The 25,002-nt window shown below is 37.6% G+C and overlaps 3 protein-coding genes and 2 pseudogenes across 3 annotated transcripts in view; 2 read left to right on the plus strand and 3 right to left on the minus strand.

Annotated features, from left to right (window-relative positions):
• LOC109828146 overlaps window positions 1-598 on the minus strand; it is a 13,363-nt gene extending 12,765 nt beyond the window's left edge. Inside the window, exon 1 of the mRNA XM_020395178.1 lies at window positions 510-598. Within this exon, the coding sequence (XP_020250767.1) occupies window positions 510-563 (54 nt within the window). The 5' untranslated portion in view covers window positions 564-598. The remainder of the gene's footprint in view (window positions 1-509) is intronic.
• A 3,076-nt stretch (window positions 599-3,674) lies between these two features.
• On the minus strand, window positions 3,675-7,082 carry LOC109828147 (G-type lectin S-receptor-like serine/threonine-protein kinase SD2-5). Its single transcript, XM_020395179.1, has 3 exons — window positions 7,073-7,082; window positions 6,203-6,579; window positions 3,675-6,098 (listed from the first exon to the last, which is right to left on the minus strand). Exons 1-3 carry the CDS (start codon window positions 7,080-7,082, stop codon window positions 3,879-3,881), a joined length of 2,607 nt encoding a protein of 868 aa, XP_020250768.1. The 3' UTR covers window positions 3,675-3,878.
• Window positions 7,083-13,125: 6,043 nt separating this feature from the next.
• On the plus strand, window positions 13,126-13,596 carry LOC109828148 (putative pentatricopeptide repeat-containing protein At1g53330; the record flags this gene model as incomplete). The annotated part of the gene is made up of 1 exon (XM_020395180.1): window positions 13,126-13,596. A coding segment is annotated over exon 1 (387 nt), but the record flags the coding sequence as incomplete, so codon positions are not given.
• A 1,540-nt stretch (window positions 13,597-15,136) lies between these two features.
• LOC109828150 lies at window positions 15,137-19,155 on the minus strand (annotated as a pseudogene).
• Window positions 19,156-19,244: 89 nt separating this feature from the next.
• LOC109828151 lies at window positions 19,245-20,688 on the plus strand (annotated as a pseudogene).
• The last annotated feature ends 4,314 nt before the right edge of the window (window positions 20,689-25,002 follow it).

Consider the following 25,002-nt stretch of genomic DNA (forward strand, 5'->3'; position numbering starts at 1 on the left):
AAGATAGGGGTGTTTTCTGTACTTAACCCTCAAACCATAAGTACACCCTAAGATCAGGGGTGTTTGAATTGAGGGGAATGAGGGTGAAGGGAAGTTAGGGGAACCATTCACCTCCATTCACCTTGTTTGGGAATACTTAGGAGGTGAAGTTAATTCACCCTAGTTCCCCTTGGTTCACCCCCTAATAGTATAAAAATTGTTACCCCCAAATTGGGGTGTAACCAAGGGAAAGGGAACTCCCTTCCCTTCCCTTCACTCATTTTCTCTTAGCTTCCCTTCACCCCCTACAAATCCAAACAGGCCCTAAATGGTAATTTGTGTCCACTGAACGAACTAAAATTTTCAGAATTTTAGATTATCTAGGTAAACAATTTTTAACCTTTATAAGGTTTTAAAGGTCTTTAAAAATTGTATTACCCTATCTTGTTTTTGAGATTTCTATACAAATACAGAACCATCTACACAACAAACCCATGAAAAAAAATAGTGAAAAAAGAAAGGAATTTTACCTGCGCACTGTGAAGAGCAGAGAACTTCACAGGACAGCAGCAGCTCTCCATCATCCCCCAACAAAAAGAGAAAACTAAAGATATTATGCTAAATTTCTTCGGAAATTTATAGACCACCCAAGCTCATACGTACCTTCTCGCTGTCCGGTATCCCTGCACCAAGCCTTAATATAACGAGAACCCAGAAAGGAAAGCCAAAGAGATGGTAAACTGATCGCTCATCATTTAGGAGCAGCCACCGTTTAAGGAAACTGTTCCGCAGTAACACCAGACGCGAACCCTCCTTCTCAAACCACCTCACCCCTTCCCGCGCTCCGTCGCCTCATCGATGGCGAAAGCAGGAGCCAAGACCCTAATCTCACCATTTCGACTCACCTCCCTTCTCCGAGTCGAGAAAAACCCTAATCGCGCCCTCGAACTCTTCAAAAACCCTAACCCTAACTGTGGCCCTAGCTCTAAGCCCTACCGCTACAGCGCGAGTTCCTACGATCTCATCATCTGCAAGCTCGGCCGAGCCAAGAAATTCGAAGAAATGGAGCAAGTCCTCTCCCAGATGAGCCAAGAGACGAGGTTCTCCCCTAAAGAAGCCCTCTTCTGCCACGTCATCTCTTTCTACGGCCGGCGCTGCTCGCGCCCGCCGTTCAAAGCCTTCGATCAAGTACCCGCCCTTCCGATGCCGGCGATCGATCCGATCCTTCACTCTTGCCTCAGCGCTTCTGTCTCGACGAGCGGGAAGTCGCAAGAGGACTTCTGAGATCCCAATCTCGGACGAATCAATCTTGAAGCCAGATGCTTGCCACGTATAACTCCTCATTCGATCAGCCACTCAGTCGACTCTGCGCTGCACCTGTTCGATGAATGCTGGAGAGGGTATGAGCCGTAGCATCGTCACATTTCCCTGATCTTCCCGCTCTCGCCAACGAACTCGAAGCTCGACGGGCCTTCAGCTCAAGAGGCACAGCGAGCCTGTACAGCATCAACCTACGCCTTCGTGTCCGCCGCTCTATCAACCCTCTGCAACGAGTGGGCAAGCTCGAAGAAGCTCTTCAGCCTGAGCGAGCGAGATTCCGGGATTGATTCTGAGTTTACTCCACCCTAATTTCGCGCGCTTTCCACAGGGGCGAAAAGGAGGAGGTTGTTGAACTTTGGAGTAGATGACAGAAGGCTGTGTGAACCTGACTGTCTGTAACCTATAACGCGATGATCGCGGCGTTTTGCGATGATCGGGATCTTGATGCTGCCCGTTGGGGGCAATGAGACGAGATGAGAAGGAGGGGATTACCTGATTTGTAGCTTAACACCGTTATTCGCGGATTCTGTAAGCGAGAGCTGCGGATGCTGTCGAGCGTGTTGGCAATGCCGAGTGGAGAGTGTAGGCCCGATGTGCTGAGTTACAAAATGATTTTTGAGGGGTTGTGCGCTGCGAAGGAATTTAAACAGGCGAGGTTCGTTTTGGACGAGATGGTGTTCAATGGGTATGAGCCCGGGGAGGGGAGCATGAGGAAGTTTGTCGAGGGGTTTTGTGGAGATAGGGAGTGGGACGTGATGGTTGAGGTTTTTTGCCGTTTGTCGAAAGGGGGGAGAGGGGTTTTTGATGGATGGGGGCTGGTGATAAATAGTGTTCTGAAGGAGAGAGCTAAGCTTGAGGTTGAAGAGATTTTAGATTGCTTAATTTGAGGCGATTATAGCGTACAAATATTGGAAAGTTCAACGGAAGTTTTGTGGAAACTATTCTCGGCTACTTTAGCGGGACTCCCTGCATGAATTTTTGGCGGCCAACTTGGAGTCAACTGAATTTCCTTATTTTATTATTATCACTAAATTTCGTCATCGTCATGGACTTATACGACATAGCTGGAGTAGGGTGTTTACGAATCTTTTAGATGTTATTCTAAGAATGTGGTTTTTTTTTGGAGAGAATTTATTTGGGATGCAACGCTGTCGTAGTTATTGTAATCAAAATGTATGTACCTAGACTAGAAATATAGGTTTCTTGTGGAGGCTCACTCTGTAATAGAAATTCAAGTTTGTTGGAGTACAGGCTCACTCTCTTCCAAATTCGGTTCTCTTTTTCAAAACCGTACTCTGAAGATCTAAGCAATAGTATTTCCTAGATTATCAGAGAAAAAACGTTAAAAGGTTCTAAGCTTACCAAACTACTCAGACTAAGTGTCTGCGCAAGTTAATCACTTACTCGTTTGAGTTGATAGCCAATTCATTCTGATTTGCAGGAATTTTATACTTTGGCAGGTCATTTGTCTCCTACTATTAATTGATCATGCTCATGTTTCTAGTAGCTGTATCAGTCCTTTGTTTGGACATGTTAATACTTTGTTTTACAAGCTATAGGATCTTATCCCTGTACAATGGGATTATGAGATTGTGAGCTAGTCAAGTTAGTTCATGTCGAGATGGATTAGACTGGTCTGTTTGAACTCAAATTGGGTCAAAACAGTTACCCTTCGACCGGGCTATGAGTCCAAGCATCTTTAATCATATCTTCATGTAACAGTCGTTCTAATATGAGAAAGTTATAGAAACTTTGATATGTTTTTCTGATTATCTCATACTTTTCCAAGCTTCTCCCTTCAAAATTCTGATTTGATGCTGATACTATCTGGGAAGCTCGTTAACCCAACAATTTTCTTATTAAAAAGTAAGATTAGGAAGTTGAAACCAAAATATAAAAAACAACAAGGAAACTTTAATTTGAAGAAAAATGCTAAAGCTTTGGTCCACTTGTCCTAAAAGTTAGGATTTGAAGAAGGAAACTTTAATTTGAAGAATGCTAAAGCTTTGGTCGCTTGTCCTAAAAGTTAGGATTTGAAGATGAGAGCCACTCTGATTGCTTGTGATCATTTTAGCAATCCCTATTTATGAATTTTGGTTAAGAGAAATTGATTATTGACACCAATGGCAAAAATAAGTAGTTGAAATAATATCTTTTTCTTAGATAACTTTTGGAAATCACTATATTATCGTTGGAGAATTTTTGGTAACAAACTGAAGACACTTTTCATATTAGATACACACACAGCAGCCAACTATTTCTTAGGTCAAACAGTCATTACTATATAACAAAATATTGCATAGAGAATTAAAGAGAGTCTACCTCTTCAAAAAAAAAAGAGGTCATACCAAAACTATTTCTTTGTAAACACAATGTTGCAGTCTAAACAACCTCATTCCCGTACAGAGAATAATATCCAATGACCAATCTCTTTGGCCTTGGTATAATGCAGTGTAACGAGGTCGAAACATACATACGGGACAACAGAACAAAAGTATACAACAAATACCTTCCTAGACTACAGAAAGATAAAGAGCGAGACAAATACATATGATTACCTTACGTTTAAATCGATATATTCATCGTCCTCCAGATAAAATTGATGCTGATTGTGAAGCTGAAGCACACAAGCCATCTATATTTTCTGCTATTTGTGGAGTGGGATCAGTAAATCTGTCCTCAATATCGGTTTCCACCTTGATGGAACCTTCTAGAACCTTCAATACTACTGTCATAGAGGGCCTTCTAGCGCTGTCATTTTGCAAGCACCACATTGCAAGTCTTATCATCTCAACAATTTCATATGTATGCAATTGCATATTGTTGTTGCGATAATCAACGATATCTAAGAGTCGGTTTTGTCTAACCTTTTCTCGCAACAGACTGATCAAGTGGATACATTCTTCAGGCTGAGAATAATCCAAATTCTTTCTTCCACAAACAATTTCCATGACCACAACACCGAAGCTATAGACATCTGCCTTCTCCGTAATTTTTGAAGTCAACCATTCAGGAGCTAGATAGCCTCTGGTTCCTCTCATGGTAGTCCATGCGTGGCTCTGGTCCCTCTCAATTAGCTTAGATAACCCAAAGTCTGATATCTTTGCATGAAACCCTTCATCTAAGAGTATATTTTGTGGCTTGATATCTAGATGAGCAATTCGCTGCCTGCAGTCTTCATGGAGATAGGACAATCCCTTGGCAACATCGGTTATAATTTCGACTCGTGTCTGCCAGTCGAGAGGGTCGTCTCCATTTTTGTAGAATATCCACTTATCCAATGATCCATTGAACATATACTCATAAACTAAGAGTCTATGAGACTTCTCTGAACAGAAACCTATTAGCCTTACCAGATTGATGTGGTGAACATTTCCAATGGTCTTGACCTCAGCCAAGAACTCTTTTGCCCCTTGGCCTACACCCTCCAATCTCTTCACCGCAACTCTCTGGCCACCCAGTGTCCCTTCAAAAACAGACCCAAATCCACCTTTTCCAAGCTCTCGGCTGAAGTTTTCAGTAGCCGCTTTCAGATCCTCAAAAGAAAATATTGTTGGTAGATATGATGTCAATTCAAAGTTATCTTCCTTCTCTGCCTCTGAAGTTATTTTTCTCTTGATTGTTAAGACTATGCAGCCTATTACAATAGCTGCAGCAAATAAACCTGCAAGCGTGACTCCCAATATGATCGCCAACCTTGTTCTTTTCTTTTGAATTTGCTCCTCGAACCCTGTTCTTTTATTTGGAATTTGCACCTTCTTTTGAATTTGCACCTTGATATAAGCTGATGAATTGTACCCGCTGATTTGAGGATCGTTGTAGGACAATGAATAAAGCCGTGATGGCAGATAGCAGGAACCATTTGAACTATCATTTGTAAACTTAAAAAACACAGCTTTACATGAACAATTTCTCAGACAGCCCTGCTTGCATTGCTGCTCATCCGTGCTTGTAAAACTTCCAGCAGTCAAATCGTTGTAAATGAAGTAGGAAACATTAGCTAGAGGTAGCAACTGATGATTATTAGTGGACTGACATGATAAAGGAGTAACAGGATAGCAACCAAGATTGACGCGCCTTTCATCCAGTTGCCTAAAATAGGTGAAATTTGGACAGGTGCAGTCGCCATTAGAGCATAAGCCATACTCTCCACAAACAGTTGGGTAGGTGCAATCGTCTCGCTGAGAGGATCCGAACCGAGGGTCAGATTTTAAGAAGACATCAAACGACGCCCACCCATCTGTGTCCCACCCGTAATGCCTTAGATGCCCATCAGAATCTAATCTGATGAACTGCAATGACGATACTCCCGTGGTCACGATTAAGTCGATGAGGCTTCCGTTGATGTCCGTAGAATCTGAGGACATGATGAGGCTTCCGTCGGTGAAGGTTATGTGAGTAGGCGCACTCCACGAACTATTCTTGTGTTGATAGTAAAGTTGAGGAGGATACGAATCTACATAAGCTTCCAACCCTCCACTAACAACACTAAGATAAAACTGACCTCGATTCCAATCCGTAGCCGAAACATTTGCAGTCAGCCTCTGCCCCTCCTTCAGAGTCTGACCAGGAAGCCATGAGTCGGTCGGGTAATCAAAAGAATCCCAGGTTGACGCATTACTGCCGTCGAACAGCTCCAGCCTTCCCTCCTTGCTCAACCTCATCCCCACTACTGACTTGCCTGCAGTGTTAGAGGACCAGACCAGAGTACCATCCGCGTCTCTGAGGGACAATCCGACGTCCTGGGAGAAATGGAGGGTGGCGTTCTCGCCCACCGGGCGAACTCTGTTAGCGGGCCGCTAAAGGAGACGTTTACTGAATACGAATGAAGAAAGATGGCTGCAAAGACGAAGGAGTCGCAACGGAGCTTGTCAGTCTGATTGCAGAAGAAGCCGCAGGCGACCGCAGGCGGACCGCCTGAGCCCAGGTAATCATGAGGGATGTCTGATATGGGTAGGGAGAGTACGACCCGGACGAGGGAGCCAGGACTGCTTGAACGATTGAGGCTGGAATCATTGTTTGTCCACACCGCAGGCGGGCGCAGGGTGGTGGCATTAAGAGCACCTCCGGGGAAGGCGTGGAGCGAGACGAGGGCAGAGCACAAGATCAGGCGGTACCGCATCAGCATGATGGCGGGAAGAAGAGACGGTCCGACAAAAGCCGCTCTGCTGTCACCCTCGATCGCCAGTGCCACGACGGCAGCCACAAGCTTCCAGGTTAATCTGTCTCCTCGATCACGCCCTCTCCCTTGTGAAGCAACTACCCATGGAGGACGAGGGGCTGTTTCCAAACATATAAAATAGTCGTGGGCGAGACCAATGAAGGACGAATTTTGTTCGCCTGCATCTTAAATTCTTCACCCAATTTCTCATCAACCAAGTCAAAAGACTATAAGGGTGTGGCTGAGGAGAGAGGTCAGTCAACGGAATTTTCTTCTTCTTCTTCTTCATTATTATTATTATTAACCGGAGGAAATGCACTGGGGGGCTTCTAAGGGTGTGGCTGAGGAGGGAGGTTACTATTTTCATCACACCGACAGTCTGGGCAGCCAAATTGGAACGATTACTAGGTCAGTCAACCGAATTTTGGATTGAGACCAATGCCTACGCTGCATGATTGAGCGAGATACTTACGGTCTTCACTCGGTAACATTGTAAACATAATTCTTAATTGAGGCAAATCAAACAAAAACTTTAATATTGATTTATTATCATTATACCAATATCTTAGAACAAATGATTTTCACAATAAACAATTAATTAAGAAAACATACATTGATCCATGATTTGATTACAAGATGAACAATCTTGTAGACTTGAGTTTCTCTCCCTTAACCTTCTTGAACTTTTCCGAAATTTTCTTGATGGAGAGAAAATATTTCACATAATGGGTAGAGAGAGGACCAAGCCTTTAAATAATAAAATCACTCACACTCCATCAATGTGAGTAGGACCAATAGGAATTTAGCATAAATCTAATACTATTATAAAAATGTGTTGGTATGTTAAAACATTTCTCCCGAAAATACCCTTCAAAACACATACATACATCCATAAAACACATACATGCATACATATAAACACATATATATCCATACATTCTTAATAATGTCATAACTCTCCTATTAAATTAAATCTAATCTAATACTATTCTAAAAGTGGTTTGGTATGTTAAAACATTTCTCCCGAAAATACCCTTTAAAACACATACATACATACATAAAATCCATAAAACACATACATATAACCATAACCACATACATATATATGCATGCATTCTTAATAATGTCATAACTCTCCTATTAATTGTCCACTAATATTTAACTTCTATTTTTTGTAACCCCTCCACTAATCCAATATTAATGTCATCAAACCATTCATTATATATTTTTTAACATGTACTAGAGCTTGCAATGCACGTGCAATTTTATAAAAACCGTCATTCACTATATATTTTTAAAAATGCCAATCCAAAAAAATGATACGTCAACTATAAAAACATATAAATTTTTTAATAAGGAAAAATATTTTTAAAAAATTTAATTTAATTTTATAAACACGAGAGGAGTTGAGGATTAGCCGTCAAAGATTTCAACTTATTATTAGGTGCTTTCATTACAACTATAATGAATTGTTTCATAAGTGGTGATTATAATTCATTACCTATAACCATTTAAATTCTCTAACGTCAACATTAAACAACCATCCATTAATCAATCCTATTAATCCATTAAGAGTTACCATTAAATCACCATTATAACTCCATTAGTTAGATACTAATCCCCCAACCTTTAGGCTTCTGTTATCAGTAACAACTCATCCTTCTTTCCTTTATATGTTCAGCCTAAAGACAAAGCCAACAACACTAACGTTAAAACCCCTAACCAAGATCTCTTAAAGGTCACCCACGCCCACATTAGAGATGCCATCAACCGATCAACCATCCTCTATGCCGCCACCGAGGAACGTCGTCTTCGATTATGCAGTCCGGGACCTCAAAGATGTCATCGACCATGTTTGAAACTATCAGCTCAATGACCAAGACAGAGCCGTGTACGACCTCAAGAACTAACTCAATAGTGCCAACACATGTCAAGAAACCTATGCAGGCAAGTTCAGTAATAAAATGGGTGACCTAAGATGCGCATTGAACCGGTCTATATCGTGTATTAGGTTGGATCGATGATGTTGGAATTTAAGCTTTCATCTATTGGGAGGAACGGTTGCAACATTAAGAGTAGGAGATTGATATCGAGATTCTTTATTGTAAAGAAAGTTGGAACAAATATATATACCATATGGTATGCCTTGGGCACTCTATAAGAGAGGAGAGAGATAGAGAGAAATGAATGAGGAGGGGGGCCCCCTGATTTGCATTGGGATCCTCTCTTCATTCATTTCTCTCTATCTCTCTCCTCTCTTATAGAGTGCCCAAGGGCACTCTATAGAAAAACCGTTATCACTATGGAAAGTCTTGTCATAGCTGCGGTATAAAATTTATATACATAATTACTGGAACTAAATGAGCACAAACTTTGGTATGACACTAGCCTATTGATCCTCAAGTCATGGGTTTGAAACTTTGAATCCTGTCACCTTCTGTGTTTATTTTTCGAATATGAGTCCTTTACATCTTTCATATTTTGAAATTTACACCTCAAATAATAAAAATTGTTCCTCAAGTCATGGGTTCGAATCATGCCACCTTCTGTGTTTATTTTTCGAATATGAGTCCTTTAAATCTTTCACATTTTGAAATGTATACCTCAAATAATAAAAATTGTTATTAAGTCCTATACTCTTTAGGTTAATTAGAAATTAACCCTTCAAATCACTACATTGACATTAGGTTCCTTAATGGAATTATTTGTCGCTTTGTAAGATCTATTATTGTTATAAAAAATTTCTTATCTAATCCATTTTTTATAAATGATGAAATACATCATATAAATATTACAGGTATTAATATAATTACTTATCATAATTAATGATTTAATATAATTCAATATTATAATTTAGTTTAATTCCTTACAATATCATAATATTATATAATTATATTATAATTATTTATCATATATTTAATTTATTACTCATACATATTGACGCAGCGGGGAAGTAGTAACCTCGGAATCCACAACGGACAATCTTCGAATCCACGAACAAGTTTGAATGCACGAATAAAATATTAGTATGATACTCAAGATATTTATTAAAATGATAATTTTTTAAGAAGAATATTACACTAGAGAAAAACATAAATACATTATATTATTAGTACGTTCATTCAATATCTATATATTATTCTTTTAGTTATTTTGATATAGCCATATACCACGTGCAACGCACGTGCACTATACTATTATATAGAAATGAGTCCCTCTAATAAAGAGTAAAAGTAATAACCTGAGTCGTTAATTTGAAAAAGATTTTGAAAATTGTGAGACCTAATAATAACTACAATGAGTTGAGCAATTTATTTAAAAATAAGTAACTATCTATATTATATCTTCCAAATATATTTTTATTAACAAATTAAAAAAAATTCTCTAAGCAAAATGCTTAACCATTATTTTTTAGGTTGTTCACATAAATGCCGCGGCAACTTACAGGTCAATTTTGCTCTTTAAGATCAACAATTTTTTAAAACAGGGACAGTGTAACTTGGGTCCAAGACTATTCAATTATATATATTCATAAAAGAAACTATGTACAAGAATCTTGTTATACTCGATACATGATCTAGTTATCCAGATAAGAGCAACTATTTTTTTTTCTCAAAAAAAATAGTTAGAGAAAAAAAAAATAGTTGCTCTTATCTGGATAACATTTTGCAATGTTTTATTGATCGAAGCGACTGTAGACTATGGCTAGATACAATTGAGGGTCTATATATGTAAATTTCAATAAATAAATTATGCCCATATATCTAGCAATAGTTAATTCAATTGAGGGTCTATATACAATTGTATCCTATATGTGAATCTTAGAGCAATAGTTTATATAATTCAAGGATATTATGCCCATGTATCTAGCAATAGTTAATTCAATTGAGGGTCTATATACAATTGTATCCTATATGATGAAATATATATGCAAGGATATATAAACTAATTCAAGAGTAAACAAAATGAAACAAGATAGAGGATGATATGAATAATGAGACAATGCACAATTGGCGATATAAGATAAATGCAAAAACAAATGCGCCAATGACAAACTCAAACACACTCAAATGATCACGGAGTTCGGACCTTCTGTCCTACGTCTCCGCTCCCCACTCCCAGGGAGAAATCCACTATCACAACCGGGTTTTCTACGTTCACCCGAATAACGTTTACACCTCACAGTGTCGGTTTTCAACGCTCACCGAACAACGTTCACTCCTCACACTCGGTACATAGTTTCTTTTAAATACAAATTATGATAAAAACTAATTAATTATAAATCTTGAGTCAATAAACTAGCATTTGAAAAACAAATTAGAACAAATTATTTGCTAAGTAAGAAATTTTTATATGAATCTTTATATAGAGATTTATGCTTCCTTAAAAGTGGGTCATGTTTTCTAAAATAGTTGTAACTTATATGAATCTTGTAACTTACATGCACATATAAATGATCTTTATAATTAGCTATTAATATGTTAGAATAGCTATGTCTTTTATGCGGTCATGTTATTATATTCAGCTAACAGGCAAGCAACTTTGTAACTTCCATGCAATATATATGTTATAATTAATAAATAATCTTTATAGTTTTCTATTAATATGCTAGAGTAGCTTTGCTTTTATGTGGTTTAGTGAGTATTCAGAGAACAAGTATAGTTTTCTATTAATATGCTAGAGTAGCTTTGCTTTTATGTGGTTTAGTGAGTATTCAGAGAACAAGTTGTTGGGCTTCGAATATGGGGAAAGCCAAGTGGGTAGGCAAACTTTAGTATATTCACGTCTTGAAGATAGTCTCCTTTTAAAATCAAACTATGAACTTCATCTTGATGAGACATTCATCATTCCCTTATGGTCTTCGACACAGATGATAAGACACCTTGAGGATTTGACTTATGATTGGATTAGTACAAGGAAGGGGGAAGAATTGCTCATAAAAGATCAAGGGGCTTCTCATGCAATAATGTTTATTAGATTAGTTTGTTTTTCTTCCCATTCTAGCCATGAGCATTTAGCGATCCAAATTTTATTCTCATTCCGACCCTGATATGGTATCAAGATTAATTAATGCTTTGTTATTTTTTCTTTTGTTTTGTAGGTGGTTCTCATGTGGAAAGTTTAAAAATCTTAGATTCCTTCAATTGCAAATGGATTCTGGAGTTCTTTAGTCTCCTTCACAAGAAAATTGAAGGTTAGAAAATGTTTTTCCTCCTTATGGTAATTTGCACGAACCTCTTTTATATTTTTCTCATTATTATTTATTTGTTTCAATAGATAAACTACATCGTTCTACTAGATTTATGCTGAGTGATTTTTGTGAATTAAATTCATGTGTATCGTCTATAAATCTAGCTTAGCAGTATGAAGTTCTATTTTATTCTTTAAAAAATTATGGAGTTTTAAAAGATATAACAATTATCAAAGGGCTAGCATATGGTTAATTTTACAGTGAATGATGTTTGTGCAATTCAAGTTTTTATTGTTAGGGAATCACGTTGTATTATCTCATTAATTTATTTTCAAAATTAACATTACAACAAAAGATCAAGTATAGGGTTTTATGTTAGGGAATCACGTTGTGTATGATATTATACACATATTTTCATAAAGAATATTAGCTATATTAAATTTAAAAAAAAGTTTATATTTCTTTGTTTAGAATCTCTTTTGTTAGAAGAAAAGGAAAAATTTCTTAAAATATAGAGAGTAGTTTATATTATATATAATATTTTTATTATTGTAATGATATTATTTATCTAGGAGTTTTTCAAATTATAAGTGGTTACTAGAGACAGAATCTAGGAAATGGTGTACAGATATTCTAATTAAAATTTATTATTATCTCGATGAAATCTAACCTTGACTTTAGTAGACTTTAATCTATATAATTTTAATATGCTCTATTCTATGAGACCAAACATTAAATTCTAGACTAATATTTCAAGAAAACATAAACCTCTTATTTTGTACCAATATGAGATTCTTTGTGAAAATACAAGTTGATTTATATGACTTCAAATGAACGCGCAATCGACACTAAAACTTATTTATTCTATATATTTTATGTAAGAGACTCTCATTAATTGAATAATTAATTGAAATTTATTTATATGAACAAATAATAATTATGCCCATGTGCAACGCACATGCACTATACTAGTTAACAAAAACGTGTGTAGTCATAGTTACACAAATTTAATTAAATGTTTTGAAATGAAACATGAGCAGTTACATAAACTGATCGCTCATCATTTAGGAGCAGGCTGAGCAGCCACCGTTTAAGGAAACTGTTCCGCAGTAACACCAGACGCGAACCCTCCTTCTCGAACCACCTCCTCACCCCTTCCCGCGCTCCGTCGCCTCATCGATGGCGAAAGCAGGAGCCAAGACCCTAATCTCACCATTTCGACTCACCTCCCTTCTCCGAGTCGAGAAAAACCCTAATCGCGCCCTCGAACTCTTCAAAAACCCTAACCCTAACTGTGGCCCTAGCTCTAAGCCCTACCGCTACAGCGCGAGTTCCTACGATCTCATCATCTGCAAGCTCGGCCGAGCCAAGAAATTCGAAGAAATGGAGCAAGTCCTCTCCCAGATGAGCCAAGAGACGAGGTTCTCCCCTAAAGAAGCCCTCTTCTGCCACGTCATCTCTTTCTACGGATCAGATACCTTCTTTCCGATGCCGGCGATCGATCCGATCCTTCAACTCTCTGCTCAGCGCTCTTCTCGAGAGCGGAGATCGCAAGAGGATGGCTGAGCTCAGCCGAGATCTCGACGAACTCAATCTGAAGCCAGATGCTTGCACTTATAACATCCTCATTCGATCAGCCAAATCGATCGACTGTGCGCTGAACCTGTTCGATGAAATGCTGGAGAGGGGGATTGAGCCGAGCATCGTCACATTTGGAACCCTGATTTCCGCGCTCTGCAACAACTCGAAGCTCGACGAGGCCTTCAAGCTCAAAGAGGAGATGCCGAGGCTGTACAATATAGAACCTAACGCCTTCGTGTACGCCGCTCTAATCAAAGCCCTCTGCAAGAGTGGCAAGCTCGAAGAAGCTCTCAGCCTGAGGAGAGAGATCTCGGGATTAGATTCTGCAGTTTACTCCACCCTAATTCGCGCGCTTTTCACCGATGAGAGAGTGTAGGCCCGATGTGCTGAGTTACAAAATGATTTTTGAGGGGTTGTGCGCTGCAAAGGAATTTAAACAGGCGAGGTTCGTTTTGGACGAGATGGTGTTCAATGGGTATGAGCCTGGGGAGGGGAGCATGAGGAAGTTTGTCGAGGGGTTTTGTGGGGATAGGGAGTGGGACGTGATGGTTGAGGTTTTTTGCCGTTTGTCGAAAGGGGGGAGAGGGGTTTTTGATGGATGGGGGCTGGTGATAAATAGTGTTCTGAAGGAGAGAGCTAAGCTTGAGGTTGAAGAGATTTTAGATTGCTTAATTTGAGGCGATTATAGCGTACAAATATTGGAAAGTTCGACGGAAGTTTTGTGGAAACTATTCTCGGCTACTTTAGCGGGACTCCCTGCATGAATTTTTGGCGGCCAACTTGAGTCAACTGAATTTCCTTAGTTTATTATTATCACTAAATTTTGTTATCGTCATGGACTTATACGACATAGCTGGAGTAGGGTGTTTATGAATCTAGTAGATGTTATTCTGAGAATGGGTTTTTTTTTTGAGAGAATTTATTTAGGATGCAACGCTGTCGTAGTTATTGTAATCAAAATGTATGTTATTGTAATCAAAATGTATGTACCTTGACTAGAAATATAGGTTTCTTGTAGAGGCTCACCCTGTAATAGAAATTCAAGTTTGTTGGAGTACAGGCTGACTCCCTTCCAAATTCGGTTCTCTTTTTCAAAACCATACTCTGAAGACCTAAGCAATAGTTTTTCCTAGATTATCAGAGAAAAAACGTTAAAAGGTTCTAAGCTTACCAAACTACTCAGACCAAGGCTATGTTTGTTTTTTTGAGAAAGGGAGAGAAAAGAGAAGGAAAGAGAAATTAAAAAAAAAAGAAAAAAAATGATATTCTTTTTATTGTTTGGTTAGAAAGAATATTGTAATGAAAGTTAGAAGAAAATTCATAAGAAAATTATTTTCTCTTATTTGGTTATTTTCTGAGAAAAAGAGGAAGAAAATTATCACAACATAATTTTAATTCATACTTTTTAGAATTGGATTTAGATTTTAAACAATTTACAAAATATAATTAAGTTAAATTGTGATTCTACCATATTTTCAAAATTTTGTAAGTTACCGAATATGTTTGCACAATCTTAACTCAAGAAAATTGAATCAAAATTATGATGATTCTAATTTGCATATAATCTTACATGATTTTGGACTTGCCACTTATTCATAACCTCAAGTGAAAAAAGATGATGCCAAATAAAGTCTAGAAAATGATGCAGTTCAAACGTAATTATTAAAAATTAATATCATTCATATCATGGGAAGTAACAAGTTAATAAACATGTATTTTAAAAAAATCGGCAATTCCTAACATAAAAACTTGAGTGGTCAACAACATCAAGTTCGTAAATAATAACAAGCAGAAGCACAACCACAAATCCACTAATTAGAGAACAACATTTCTCACACATAATATTTGCAGAAAGGTAAATGAAAGGAACCCAAACAATTCTAAAGTAAATGTCATGATATTCCTAAAAAAAAGTATAATCCATTTCTAATCACAAATTCTATTACAATCAATTTCATATAGAAAATCTTAACCAATAAAGCCTATTACAATCAATTTTATATAGAAAATATTAAACAGAGAGAGAGAGAGAGAGAAATCCGCCAAAGTCCTTGATTTTTTACTTTAGTGAGCCCATCAAAACATCAATCTCGCAACCTTCATCCCCTGAAATTAATTCAAAAAATTCAAATAAGTACAATATAAACATCAAAAACCTACAAAATAGTCTTAACATTCAAGTAATAAGTACAAGTACCTCAGCAATCTTAGTGTTCTCAATTCTAATGTATTATTGCAGCTTAGATTTGGCAAAATAAACAAGTACCTTAGTAATGCAAATGTCTTTGAACATATTGGGAGGATTTATTCAATTGCAGAAAATCACATCCCACAAGAGATTGACATATTTAGCCTTGACACACTTGGTAACTGGGATATCAATGGAGAATGGGATCAACCTTTCACTGTTCACCCAAAGGTCTTCAATATGCTTTCACTGCTTAAAATTTCATCTATACACTCGATCATTTACAGAAAGCTCCAGGATCTGGAGAGCTCGTTGTAATTGGGGCCGATGCAGCTAAACCTTATCTGGTTTTAGGAATTATCTCAGGTTCTTTTCAATGTGTAGTGGCTGGAATTTGTAACAATATCCACAATTATTCTCATAGTTGATACTCTTAATCCATTCAGCTGATGGAAAGAAACTAAGACATAAGGTTGATCTAAAGCTCAATAGAAGCATCATTTGTCACGATACAAGCGTCACGAACATGTACGTTCATTTGAATCAATTTCACAAACATCGCTCTTAATTACGATTGTGACATATCTTTCATGTTGTAGGTACTGACATATCTTTTATGTTGTAGGTACAACATTTGAAACCATGCTTAGATTATTAAAATAGACTACAATTTAATATAAATGCCTTAATATTAATCTTTCAAGCCGACACAATATAGTTCAGCATCCACACAAATTAGTTTTGAAGGTAGTCCATCAAATTAGCAATGGTATAAAAGTCAAGGTCACTAGGACACACAAACACATAATTAAGATAAAAAAAAAGTTTTGTGTTCAAAAGCAAAAGATCAAGATAAAACCAAGCATCTTATGAACACATAATTAAGGGTTTTATCAGAATAGACTCAAAACAAACATCTACTCGAGCAATGCATATACCGAAAATAGAGCACTTAAATATAAGCGGTATAGTGCTATTTAGATACAACTAACAAGTTGACAATATGTGAGGAGAAAATGCAGGGAATGAACTAGATGAGGATTAACATCCAAACAAGAAAAGGCTGTGTTAGTTAATAACAATTCATAAAGTTATGCACAGGAAATTCATAGCCCTGCATCTCTAAAGATAACACACTACATTCAGTTTCTAACTACAATGTTAATTTCTACCATATACAAAAAAATGCAAGCCAGCAATTTTATTTTACAACCAAAGTAAGACCAAATCATGGTAAACTAAAAATTTCTCAAAAGACAGGGGTGATGTCCGATACTCAATAATCAACAACCACCAAGCAAATACCCAAAAAAAAAAGCGAGGTTAAAATCAATAAGTCCCCCTTAGCTATGATCATAACATAGGTCAATTAAGGGCTAAAGTCTCAATTGTATTAGTTGCAACTATAATATCTAATGCCATAAAAATTAAACCAAATCAGGAGAGAGAGAGAGAGAGAGAGAGAGAGAGAGAGAGAGAGAGAGAGAGAGGAGAGAACGAGGAGGCAAGAGAGAGAGAGAAAGAAGATGGACTCGATTTTTGGAGAGGAAGGGGAGAGATCAGGGTCAGGTCAGGAGGCAATGAGCGAGGCGTTTCCCTCGCTCTCCCTCATTTTCACTAGGGCAGCTGAGGGAAAGGGGGAAAGAAAAAAGATATACCGATTTTTCTACAGTACAATTTATGTTTTTTTCCTTTTTATTTTCTTTCAAAGCAGACAGTACAAACCCACTTTCTTTCATACTTCACTTTCCTTTCTCTCTCTTTCCGTCAAACCAATCACAACCTAGACATTTGCTCAAGTTAATGACTTACCAGTTAGATCGGTTGATTGCCAATTCATTCTGCTTTGCTAGAATTTTTTTACTTTGGCAGGTTATTTGTCTCCTATTATTAGTTAATCATGTTCATGTTTCTAGTACTTCTACCTTTCCTTTGTTTGGACATGTTAATATTTTGTTTCATGGATGATCTTATCCTTGTACAGTTTGGGATTATGAGACTATGAGCTAGTCAAGTTAGTCCATGTCGAGATGGAATAGACTAATCTGTGTGAATTCAAATTAGGCCAGAACAGTTAACATTCGACCGGGCTGTGAGTCCAAGCATCTTTAATCATCTCTTCATGTCATAATCTTTCTAATATGAGAATATCAGAAAGCAATAAAAACTTTGATAGATTTTCTAATTTTCTCATACTTTTCCAGGCTTCTCCCTTGAAAATTCTGATCTGGGGCTATTACTATATGGGGGGCTCGTTAACCCAGCAGTTTTTCTTGTTAAAAGTAAGATTAGGAAGTTGAAACCAAAATATAAGAAACAATAAGGAAACTTTAATTTGAAGAAGAATGCTAAAGCTTTGGTCACTTGTCCTAAAAGTTAGGATTTGAAGATAAGAGTCCTAAAAGTTAGGTTTTGAAGATGAGAGCCACTCTGACTGATTGCTTGTGATCCTTTTAGCAATCCCTATTTATGAATTTTTGTTAAGACAAATTGATTCCGCTTATGGACACCGATGGCAAAAATAAATAGTTGAAATAATATCTTTTTCTTAGATAACTTTGGGAAGTCACTATATTATCATTGGAGAATATTTGTTAACAAACTGAAGACGCTTTTCATATTAGATACACATGCAGCAGCTAACTATTTCTTAGGTCAAACAGTCATCTCTATATATAAAAATATTGCATAGAGAATCAAAGAGGCTAGCTCTTCAAACAGAATAAGAGGTCATACCCAAACTATTTCTTTGTAAACACAATGTTGCAGTCTTAACAACCTCGTTCCCGTGCAGAGAATATCCAGTGACTAATCTCTTTGGCCTTGGCATAATGCAATGTAACGAAGTAGAAACCTACATATGGGACAACAGAACAAAAACATACAACAAATACCTTCCTAGACTATAGAAAGATAAAGAGCAAGACAAATACATATGATTACCTCACGTTGAAATCGATACCTTCATCGTCCTCCAGATAAAATTGCTGCTGATTGTGAAGCTGAAGCACACAAGTCATCTATATTTTCTGGTATTTGTGGAGTGGGATCAATAAATCTGTCCTCAATATCGGTTTCCACCTTGATAAAACCTTCTAGATCCTTCAATACTACTGTCATAGAGGGCCTTCTAGCACTGTCATTTTGTAAGCACCACATTGCAAGTTTTATCATCTCAACAATTTCATCTGTATGCAACTGATATTGTTGCTGCGATAATCAACAATATCTAAGAGTCGATTTTGTCTAACATTTTCTCGCAACAGACTAATCAAGTGGATACATTCTTCAGGTTGAGAATAATCCAAATTCTTTCTTCCACAAACAATTTCCATGACCACAACACCGAAGCTATAGACATATGCCTTCTCCGTAATTTTCGAAGTCAACCATTCAGGAGCTAGATAGCCTTTGGTTCCTCTCATGGTAGTCCATGCGTAGCCTTGGGTCCCTCTCAATTAGCTTAGATAACTCGAAGTCTGATGTCTTTGCATGAAACCCTTCATCTAAAAGTATATTTTGTGGCTTGATATCCAGATGAGCAATCCGCTGCCTGCAGTCTTCATGGAGATAGGATAATCCCTTGGCTACATTAGTTATAATTTCGACTCGTGTCTGCCACCTGCAGTCTTCATGGAGATAGGATAATCCCTTGGCTACATTAGTTATAATTTCGACTCGTGTCTGCCAATCGAGAGGGTCGTCTCCATTTTTGTAGAATGTCCACTTATCCATTACACATATACTCGTAAACTAAGAGTATATGAGACTTCTCCGAACAAAAACCTATTAGCCTTACTAGATTGATGTGGTAAACATTTCCAATGGTCTTGACCTCAGCCTAGAACTCTTTTGCCCCTTGGCCTACACCCTCCAATCTCTTCACCGCAACTCTCAAGCCATCCAGTGTCCCTCAAAAACAGACCCAAATCCACCTTATCCAAGCTCTCAGCTGAAGTTTTCAGTAGCCGCTTTCAGATCCTCAAAAGAAAATCTTGTCGGTATATATGATGCTAATTCAAAGTTATCTACCTTTTAGGCTGAGAAGGAAGATAACTTTGAATTGGCATCATATATACCGATAAGATTTTCTTTTGAGGATCTGAAAGCGGCTACTGAAAACTTCAGCCGAGAGCTTGGATAAGGTGGATTTGGGTATGTTTTTGAGGGACACTAGATGGCTTGAGAGTTGTGGTGAAGAGATTGGAGGGTGTAGGCCAAGGGGCAAAAGAGTTCTAGGCTGAGGTCAAGACCATTGGAAATGTTCATCACATCACTCTAGTAAGGCTAATAGGTTTCTGTTCAGAGAAGTCTCGTATACTCTTAGTTTACGAGTATATGTGTAATGGATCATTGGATTAGTGGACATTCTACAAAAATGGAGACGACCCTCTCGACTGGCAGACACGAGTCGAAATTATAACTAATGTAGCCAAGGGATTATCCTATCTCCATGAAGACTGCAGGCAGCGGATTGCTCATCTGGATATCAAGCCACAAAATATACTTTTAGATGAAGGGTTTCATGCAAAGATATCAGACTTCGGGTTATCTAAGCTAATTGAGAGGGACCAGAGCCACGCATGGACTACCATGAGAGGAACCAAAGGCTATCTAGCTCCTGAATGGTTGAGAGAGGGACCAGAGCCACGCATGGACTACCATGAGAGGAACCAAAGGCTATCTAGCTCCTGAATGGTTGACTTCAAAAATTACGGAGAAGGCAGATGTCTATAGCTTCGGTGTTGTGGTCATGAAAATTGTTTGTGGAAGAAAGAATTTGGATTATTCTCAGCCTGAAGAATGTATCCACTTGATTAGTCTGTTGCGAGGTTTGTGGAAGAAAGAATTTGGATTATTCTCAGCCTGAAGAATGTATCCACTTGATTAGTCTGTTGCGAGAAAATGTTAGACAAAATCGACTCTTATTCTCAGCCTGAAGAATGTATCCACTTGATTAGTCTGTTGCGAGAAAATGTTAGACAAAATCGACTCTTAGATATCGTTGATTATCGCAGCAACAATATGCAATTGCATACAGATGAAATTGTTGAGATGATAAAACTTGCAATGTGGTGCTTGCAAAATGACAGCGCTAAAAGACCCTCTATGACAGTAGTATTAAAGGATCTAGAAGGTTCCACCAAGGTGGAAACCGATATTGAGGACAGATTTACTGATCCCACTCCACAAATAACAAAAAAACTGCTGGGTTAACGAGGCCCCCCATATAGTAATAGCCCCAGATCAGAATTTTCAAGGGAGAAGCCTGGAAAAGTATGAGAGAATCAGATCAGAATCTATCAAAGTTTTTATTGCTTTCTGATATTCTCATATTAGAAAGATTATGACATGAAGAGATGATTAAAGATGCTTGGACTCACAGCCTGGTCGAATGTTAACTGTTCTGGCCCAATTTGAATTCACATAGATTAGTGTAATCCATCTCGACATGGACTAACTTGACTAGCTCATAGTCTCATAATCCCAAACTGTATAGTTTTAAGATCCTCCACGAAACAAAATATTAACATGTCCAAACAAAGGAAAGGTAGAAGTACTAGAAACATGAGCATGATCAACTAATAATAGGAGACAAATGACCTGCCAAAGTAAAAAAAACTCTAGCAAAGCAAAATGAATTGGCAATCAACCGATAAGTCATTAACTTGAGCAAACGCTTAGTTTGAGTAGTTTGGTAACCTTAGAACCTTTAACGTTATTTCTCTGATAATCTAGAAAATACTATTGCTTAGCTGAGTAGTTTGGTAACCTTAGAACCTTTAACGTTATTTCTCTGATAATCTAGAAAATACTATTGCTTAGGTCTTTGGAGCACGGTTTTGAAAGAGAACCACGTTATTTCTCTGATAATCTAGAAAATACTATTGCTTAGGTCTTTGGAGCACGGTTTTGAAAGAGAACCGAATTTGGAAGAGAGTGAGCATGTACTCCAATAAACTTGAATTTCTATTACAGAGTGAGCCTCTACAAGAAACCTATATTTTTAGTCAAGGTACATACATTTTGATTACAATAACTACGAGAATGTAGCATCCCAAATAAATTATCTCTAGAAATAAAAAAAACCATTTTCAGAATAACATCTAAAAGATTCATAAACACCCTATGACCCTACTCTAGCTATGTCGCATAAGTCCATGACAATAACAAAATTAGTGATAATAATAAAATAAGGAAATTCAGTTAACTCCAAGTTAGCCGCCAAAATTCATGTAGGGAGTCCTGCTAAAGTAGCCGAGAATAGTTTTCACAAAACTTCCGTAGAACTTTCCAATATTTGTACACTATAATCACCTCAAATTAAGCAATCTAAAACCTCTTCAACCTCAAGCTTAACTCTCTCCTTCAGAACACTATTTATCACCAGCCCCCATCCATCAAAAACCCCTCCCCTCCCTTTCGACAATCGACAAAAAACCTCAACTATCACGTTCCACTCCCTATCTCCACAAAACCCCTCGACCCCTATCCCCACAAAACCCCTCGACAAACTTCCTCATGCTCTCCCCCTCGGGCTCATACCCATTAAACACCATCTCGCCAAAACCAACCTCGCTTGTTTAAATTCCTTGGCAGCACACAACCCCTCAAAAATCCTTTTGTAACTCAGCACATCAGGTCTACACTCTTATCAGCATTTCGTCAAACACTATTGGCTTTCCTTTTCAGGTTCTCATTTTATTAAGGCTTGGTGCAGGGATACTGGACAGCGAGAAGGTATGTATGAGCTTGGGTAGTCTATAAATTTCCAAAGAAATTTAGTATAATATCTTTTAGTTTTCTCTTTTTGTTGGGGGATGAAGAGCTGCTGCTGTCCTGTGAAGTTCTCTGCTCTTCACAGTGCGAAGGTAAAATTCCTTTCTTTTTCTTTATTTTTTCACTATTTTTGGGTTCACTATTTTTCCACTATTTTTGTTCACCAGAAATCTAAGTACTTCTTACTAAAAATCAATTACAAAAATTACAAATACATGCTTAATTATCATTGTCATCCCACAAGTAGCGTTATTTAGGAAAATTATAGACTAAAAAAATTAGGAAATATTTTGCAATGAATCAAGGCGAAAATACGAGATATTAAGCAAGAAGAAAATAAAAATATATAAGTCAATCAAGATTATACCTTATTAGCATGTGAAATCAAAGAACCAAAGAAGAAACCGACGAAGATCTCCCAATTTTGTAATCAAGGTATCACAAGATCAGATCCGAGCCACAAGCAACTTAAATGGCCCCCACCCAAAAAGCTGAAAGCTTTCCTCAAAATTTTAACATCAAAACCAAATCCATCAACGGATTATGCTGGAGAAGAACGTGGTCGAGCGTTGAAAGGCTAAAAATTGAAGTGGGAACCTGAAATTAGGGGCGGGAGGGAGAGCGGGAGGGTGAAAATGGAAGCACTAGGGATTTTTTTTCCTCTCCGTCACCCTTGAGAGCATCTCCAACCATACCCTCCAAATTTGGCCCTCCAAATTGGAATATTCTAGAAATATTCTAATTTGGAGAGTGAAATTTGGAGGGTTGCTCCAACCCACACTCTCCAAATGTTTTTCTTTTTATTTTTTTTTGTCAAAAAAGCCATATAAATTAAAGAATGTTTGATATAGTTTACGTTAATAATTTCATTGTTAATAATTTATTTGGGAAAAAAAGTTTATAACATTATAAAGGTGTCGATGAGAGCTTTAAAATGAACCCAATATTAATACTGCAATAGGAAGATTCAAGATAGGGAAGCTCATTTTATGCTTTGAAACGCACTAATTGAACATTTATGGCAGAAGCACGGCAACGAAGGAATGTAATTTAAATATTGTAATTTATGCTTGTACTTTTTTATGGAGCGAGTTAAATAGATCACCGTATTTAAAATTTTATGTTTGATACTTATTTATTTAATTTAAAAATTAATAATTTTATAATAATACTAAAATAAATTAATCTTAGTTTCATTTTAAAGATCTTAACGAGACCTTTCCAAATATATAATGATTTTAAATATTAGATTAATAATTTTTAACTATATTTATTTGAAATTAAACATCTAATTTAAATTACTAAGAAGGATGGCAAAGTGGTAAATTTTAAGAAATCAAATAGTGAAAAATGACAAAATTGTAAATAAAAAATCATGAATAGGGTTATGGAGAGACCCTCCAAAATTTTTCCCCACCCTTCAAATTTGGAGGGTCAAATTTGAAGATCTCCAAATTTGGAGAGTGGTTGGAGAGGTTCCACTCTCCAAATTTGGAGATTTTGAAGATTTGGAGGGTGGTTGGAGATGGTCTGAGAAAAGAAATGGGGGAGGGGAAATGGGTTACGGGTTTGTTTTATTAGTTTTTAATTGGCTTTGTCAATATTTTTGGTAATTTTAGCTTGTTTTGATGGGAGGTTGATTTCTATAAATTAGATCCCTTCCCACTATTTTATGAAAAATATTTATATAATTTTTAGGTGAACCAAAAACATTTTAAAGAAGGAAAAATTGCTTCAAGGCCCCAAAATTGAAAATACAATGTGCAACAGCCCCCTGTACTTTTAAAGTTTGGTATAAACCCAAAATACACTCCAAAACTTCATTTTAGCCCCTCCAGCTCACTCAATCCTCAGAATCCCGAATCTACCCTTCCCGCCCACTCTGCTACAGCCATCGTGCGTTGGTAACGGTGCCGCCCACTCCGCTACTATCGAGGCGCTCTCTCTCTCTCGTCTCTCTCCCTCCCGCACTCTGTCTCTGGCTTACTCTCCGGCGAAAAACCAAAATCCGCTTCTAGGGTTAGGTCGAAACCAGTTCGCAGATGGAGAAAAAATCGGCGAACGAATACGAAGTGGTTCCCCATCCTCCGCCGCCGCTGCAACGTCAGGAACATGCACCAATGAACGACGAGCGAGAAGACTCGCCGTCGCCTTCCAAGACCGACGAAGATCCTCCCTCGCCTTCCAAGACCGACGAAGACCCCCTTTTGCCATCTGAGACCGACCGTGGCACCGATTCTCTCACATCCTCTCCTGCCTCCAAGTCGTCGTCCACCCATGCGTCATCATCAAGGAATGGCAGCACCGATGAAGCCACCCAAACGTTGTTGAGTTTCCAGATGGGTGTAAGGAGAAAAAGAAAAATTACAAGTTCACTAAACGCACCACAAAAATTCATAAAGAAGTAAGATAATGTTATATGTTATATTTTCTAATTTACATAGATGTTAAGGGATTGAAGTTGAATTGTGAACTATATGCCTGGACATTGGTTGAAGGACATGTTAGCTGATACCTAAATGTTAAATGTGAACTATATACCTCTTATTAATGTTAAGTTTGGCTGTTAAGTGTTAAGGTTTATAGCGTAACTGTTACAGTTCATTGTTGCATGTTAACTATTGGATGTTGGATGTCAAGTGTTGTTGATGTTAAATGTTTAATTATAATACAGGAAAAAGTCAGGTGCTGCTAAAATTAGACCCACTGCTAGTTTCTCCGCATATTGTAAATTTATGAAAGTCCTCGAACCGAGAATACGGCAGTGTCATTGGGATGCATACCAAGGGTGTACATTCCAGC

This window comes from Asparagus officinalis, unplaced genomic scaffold (assembly GCF_001876935.1).
Source record: "Asparagus officinalis unplaced genomic scaffold, Aspof.V1 AsparagusV1_Un769, whole genome shotgun sequence".
Taxonomy (NCBI): Eukaryota; Viridiplantae; Streptophyta; class Magnoliopsida; order Asparagales; family Asparagaceae; genus Asparagus; species Asparagus officinalis.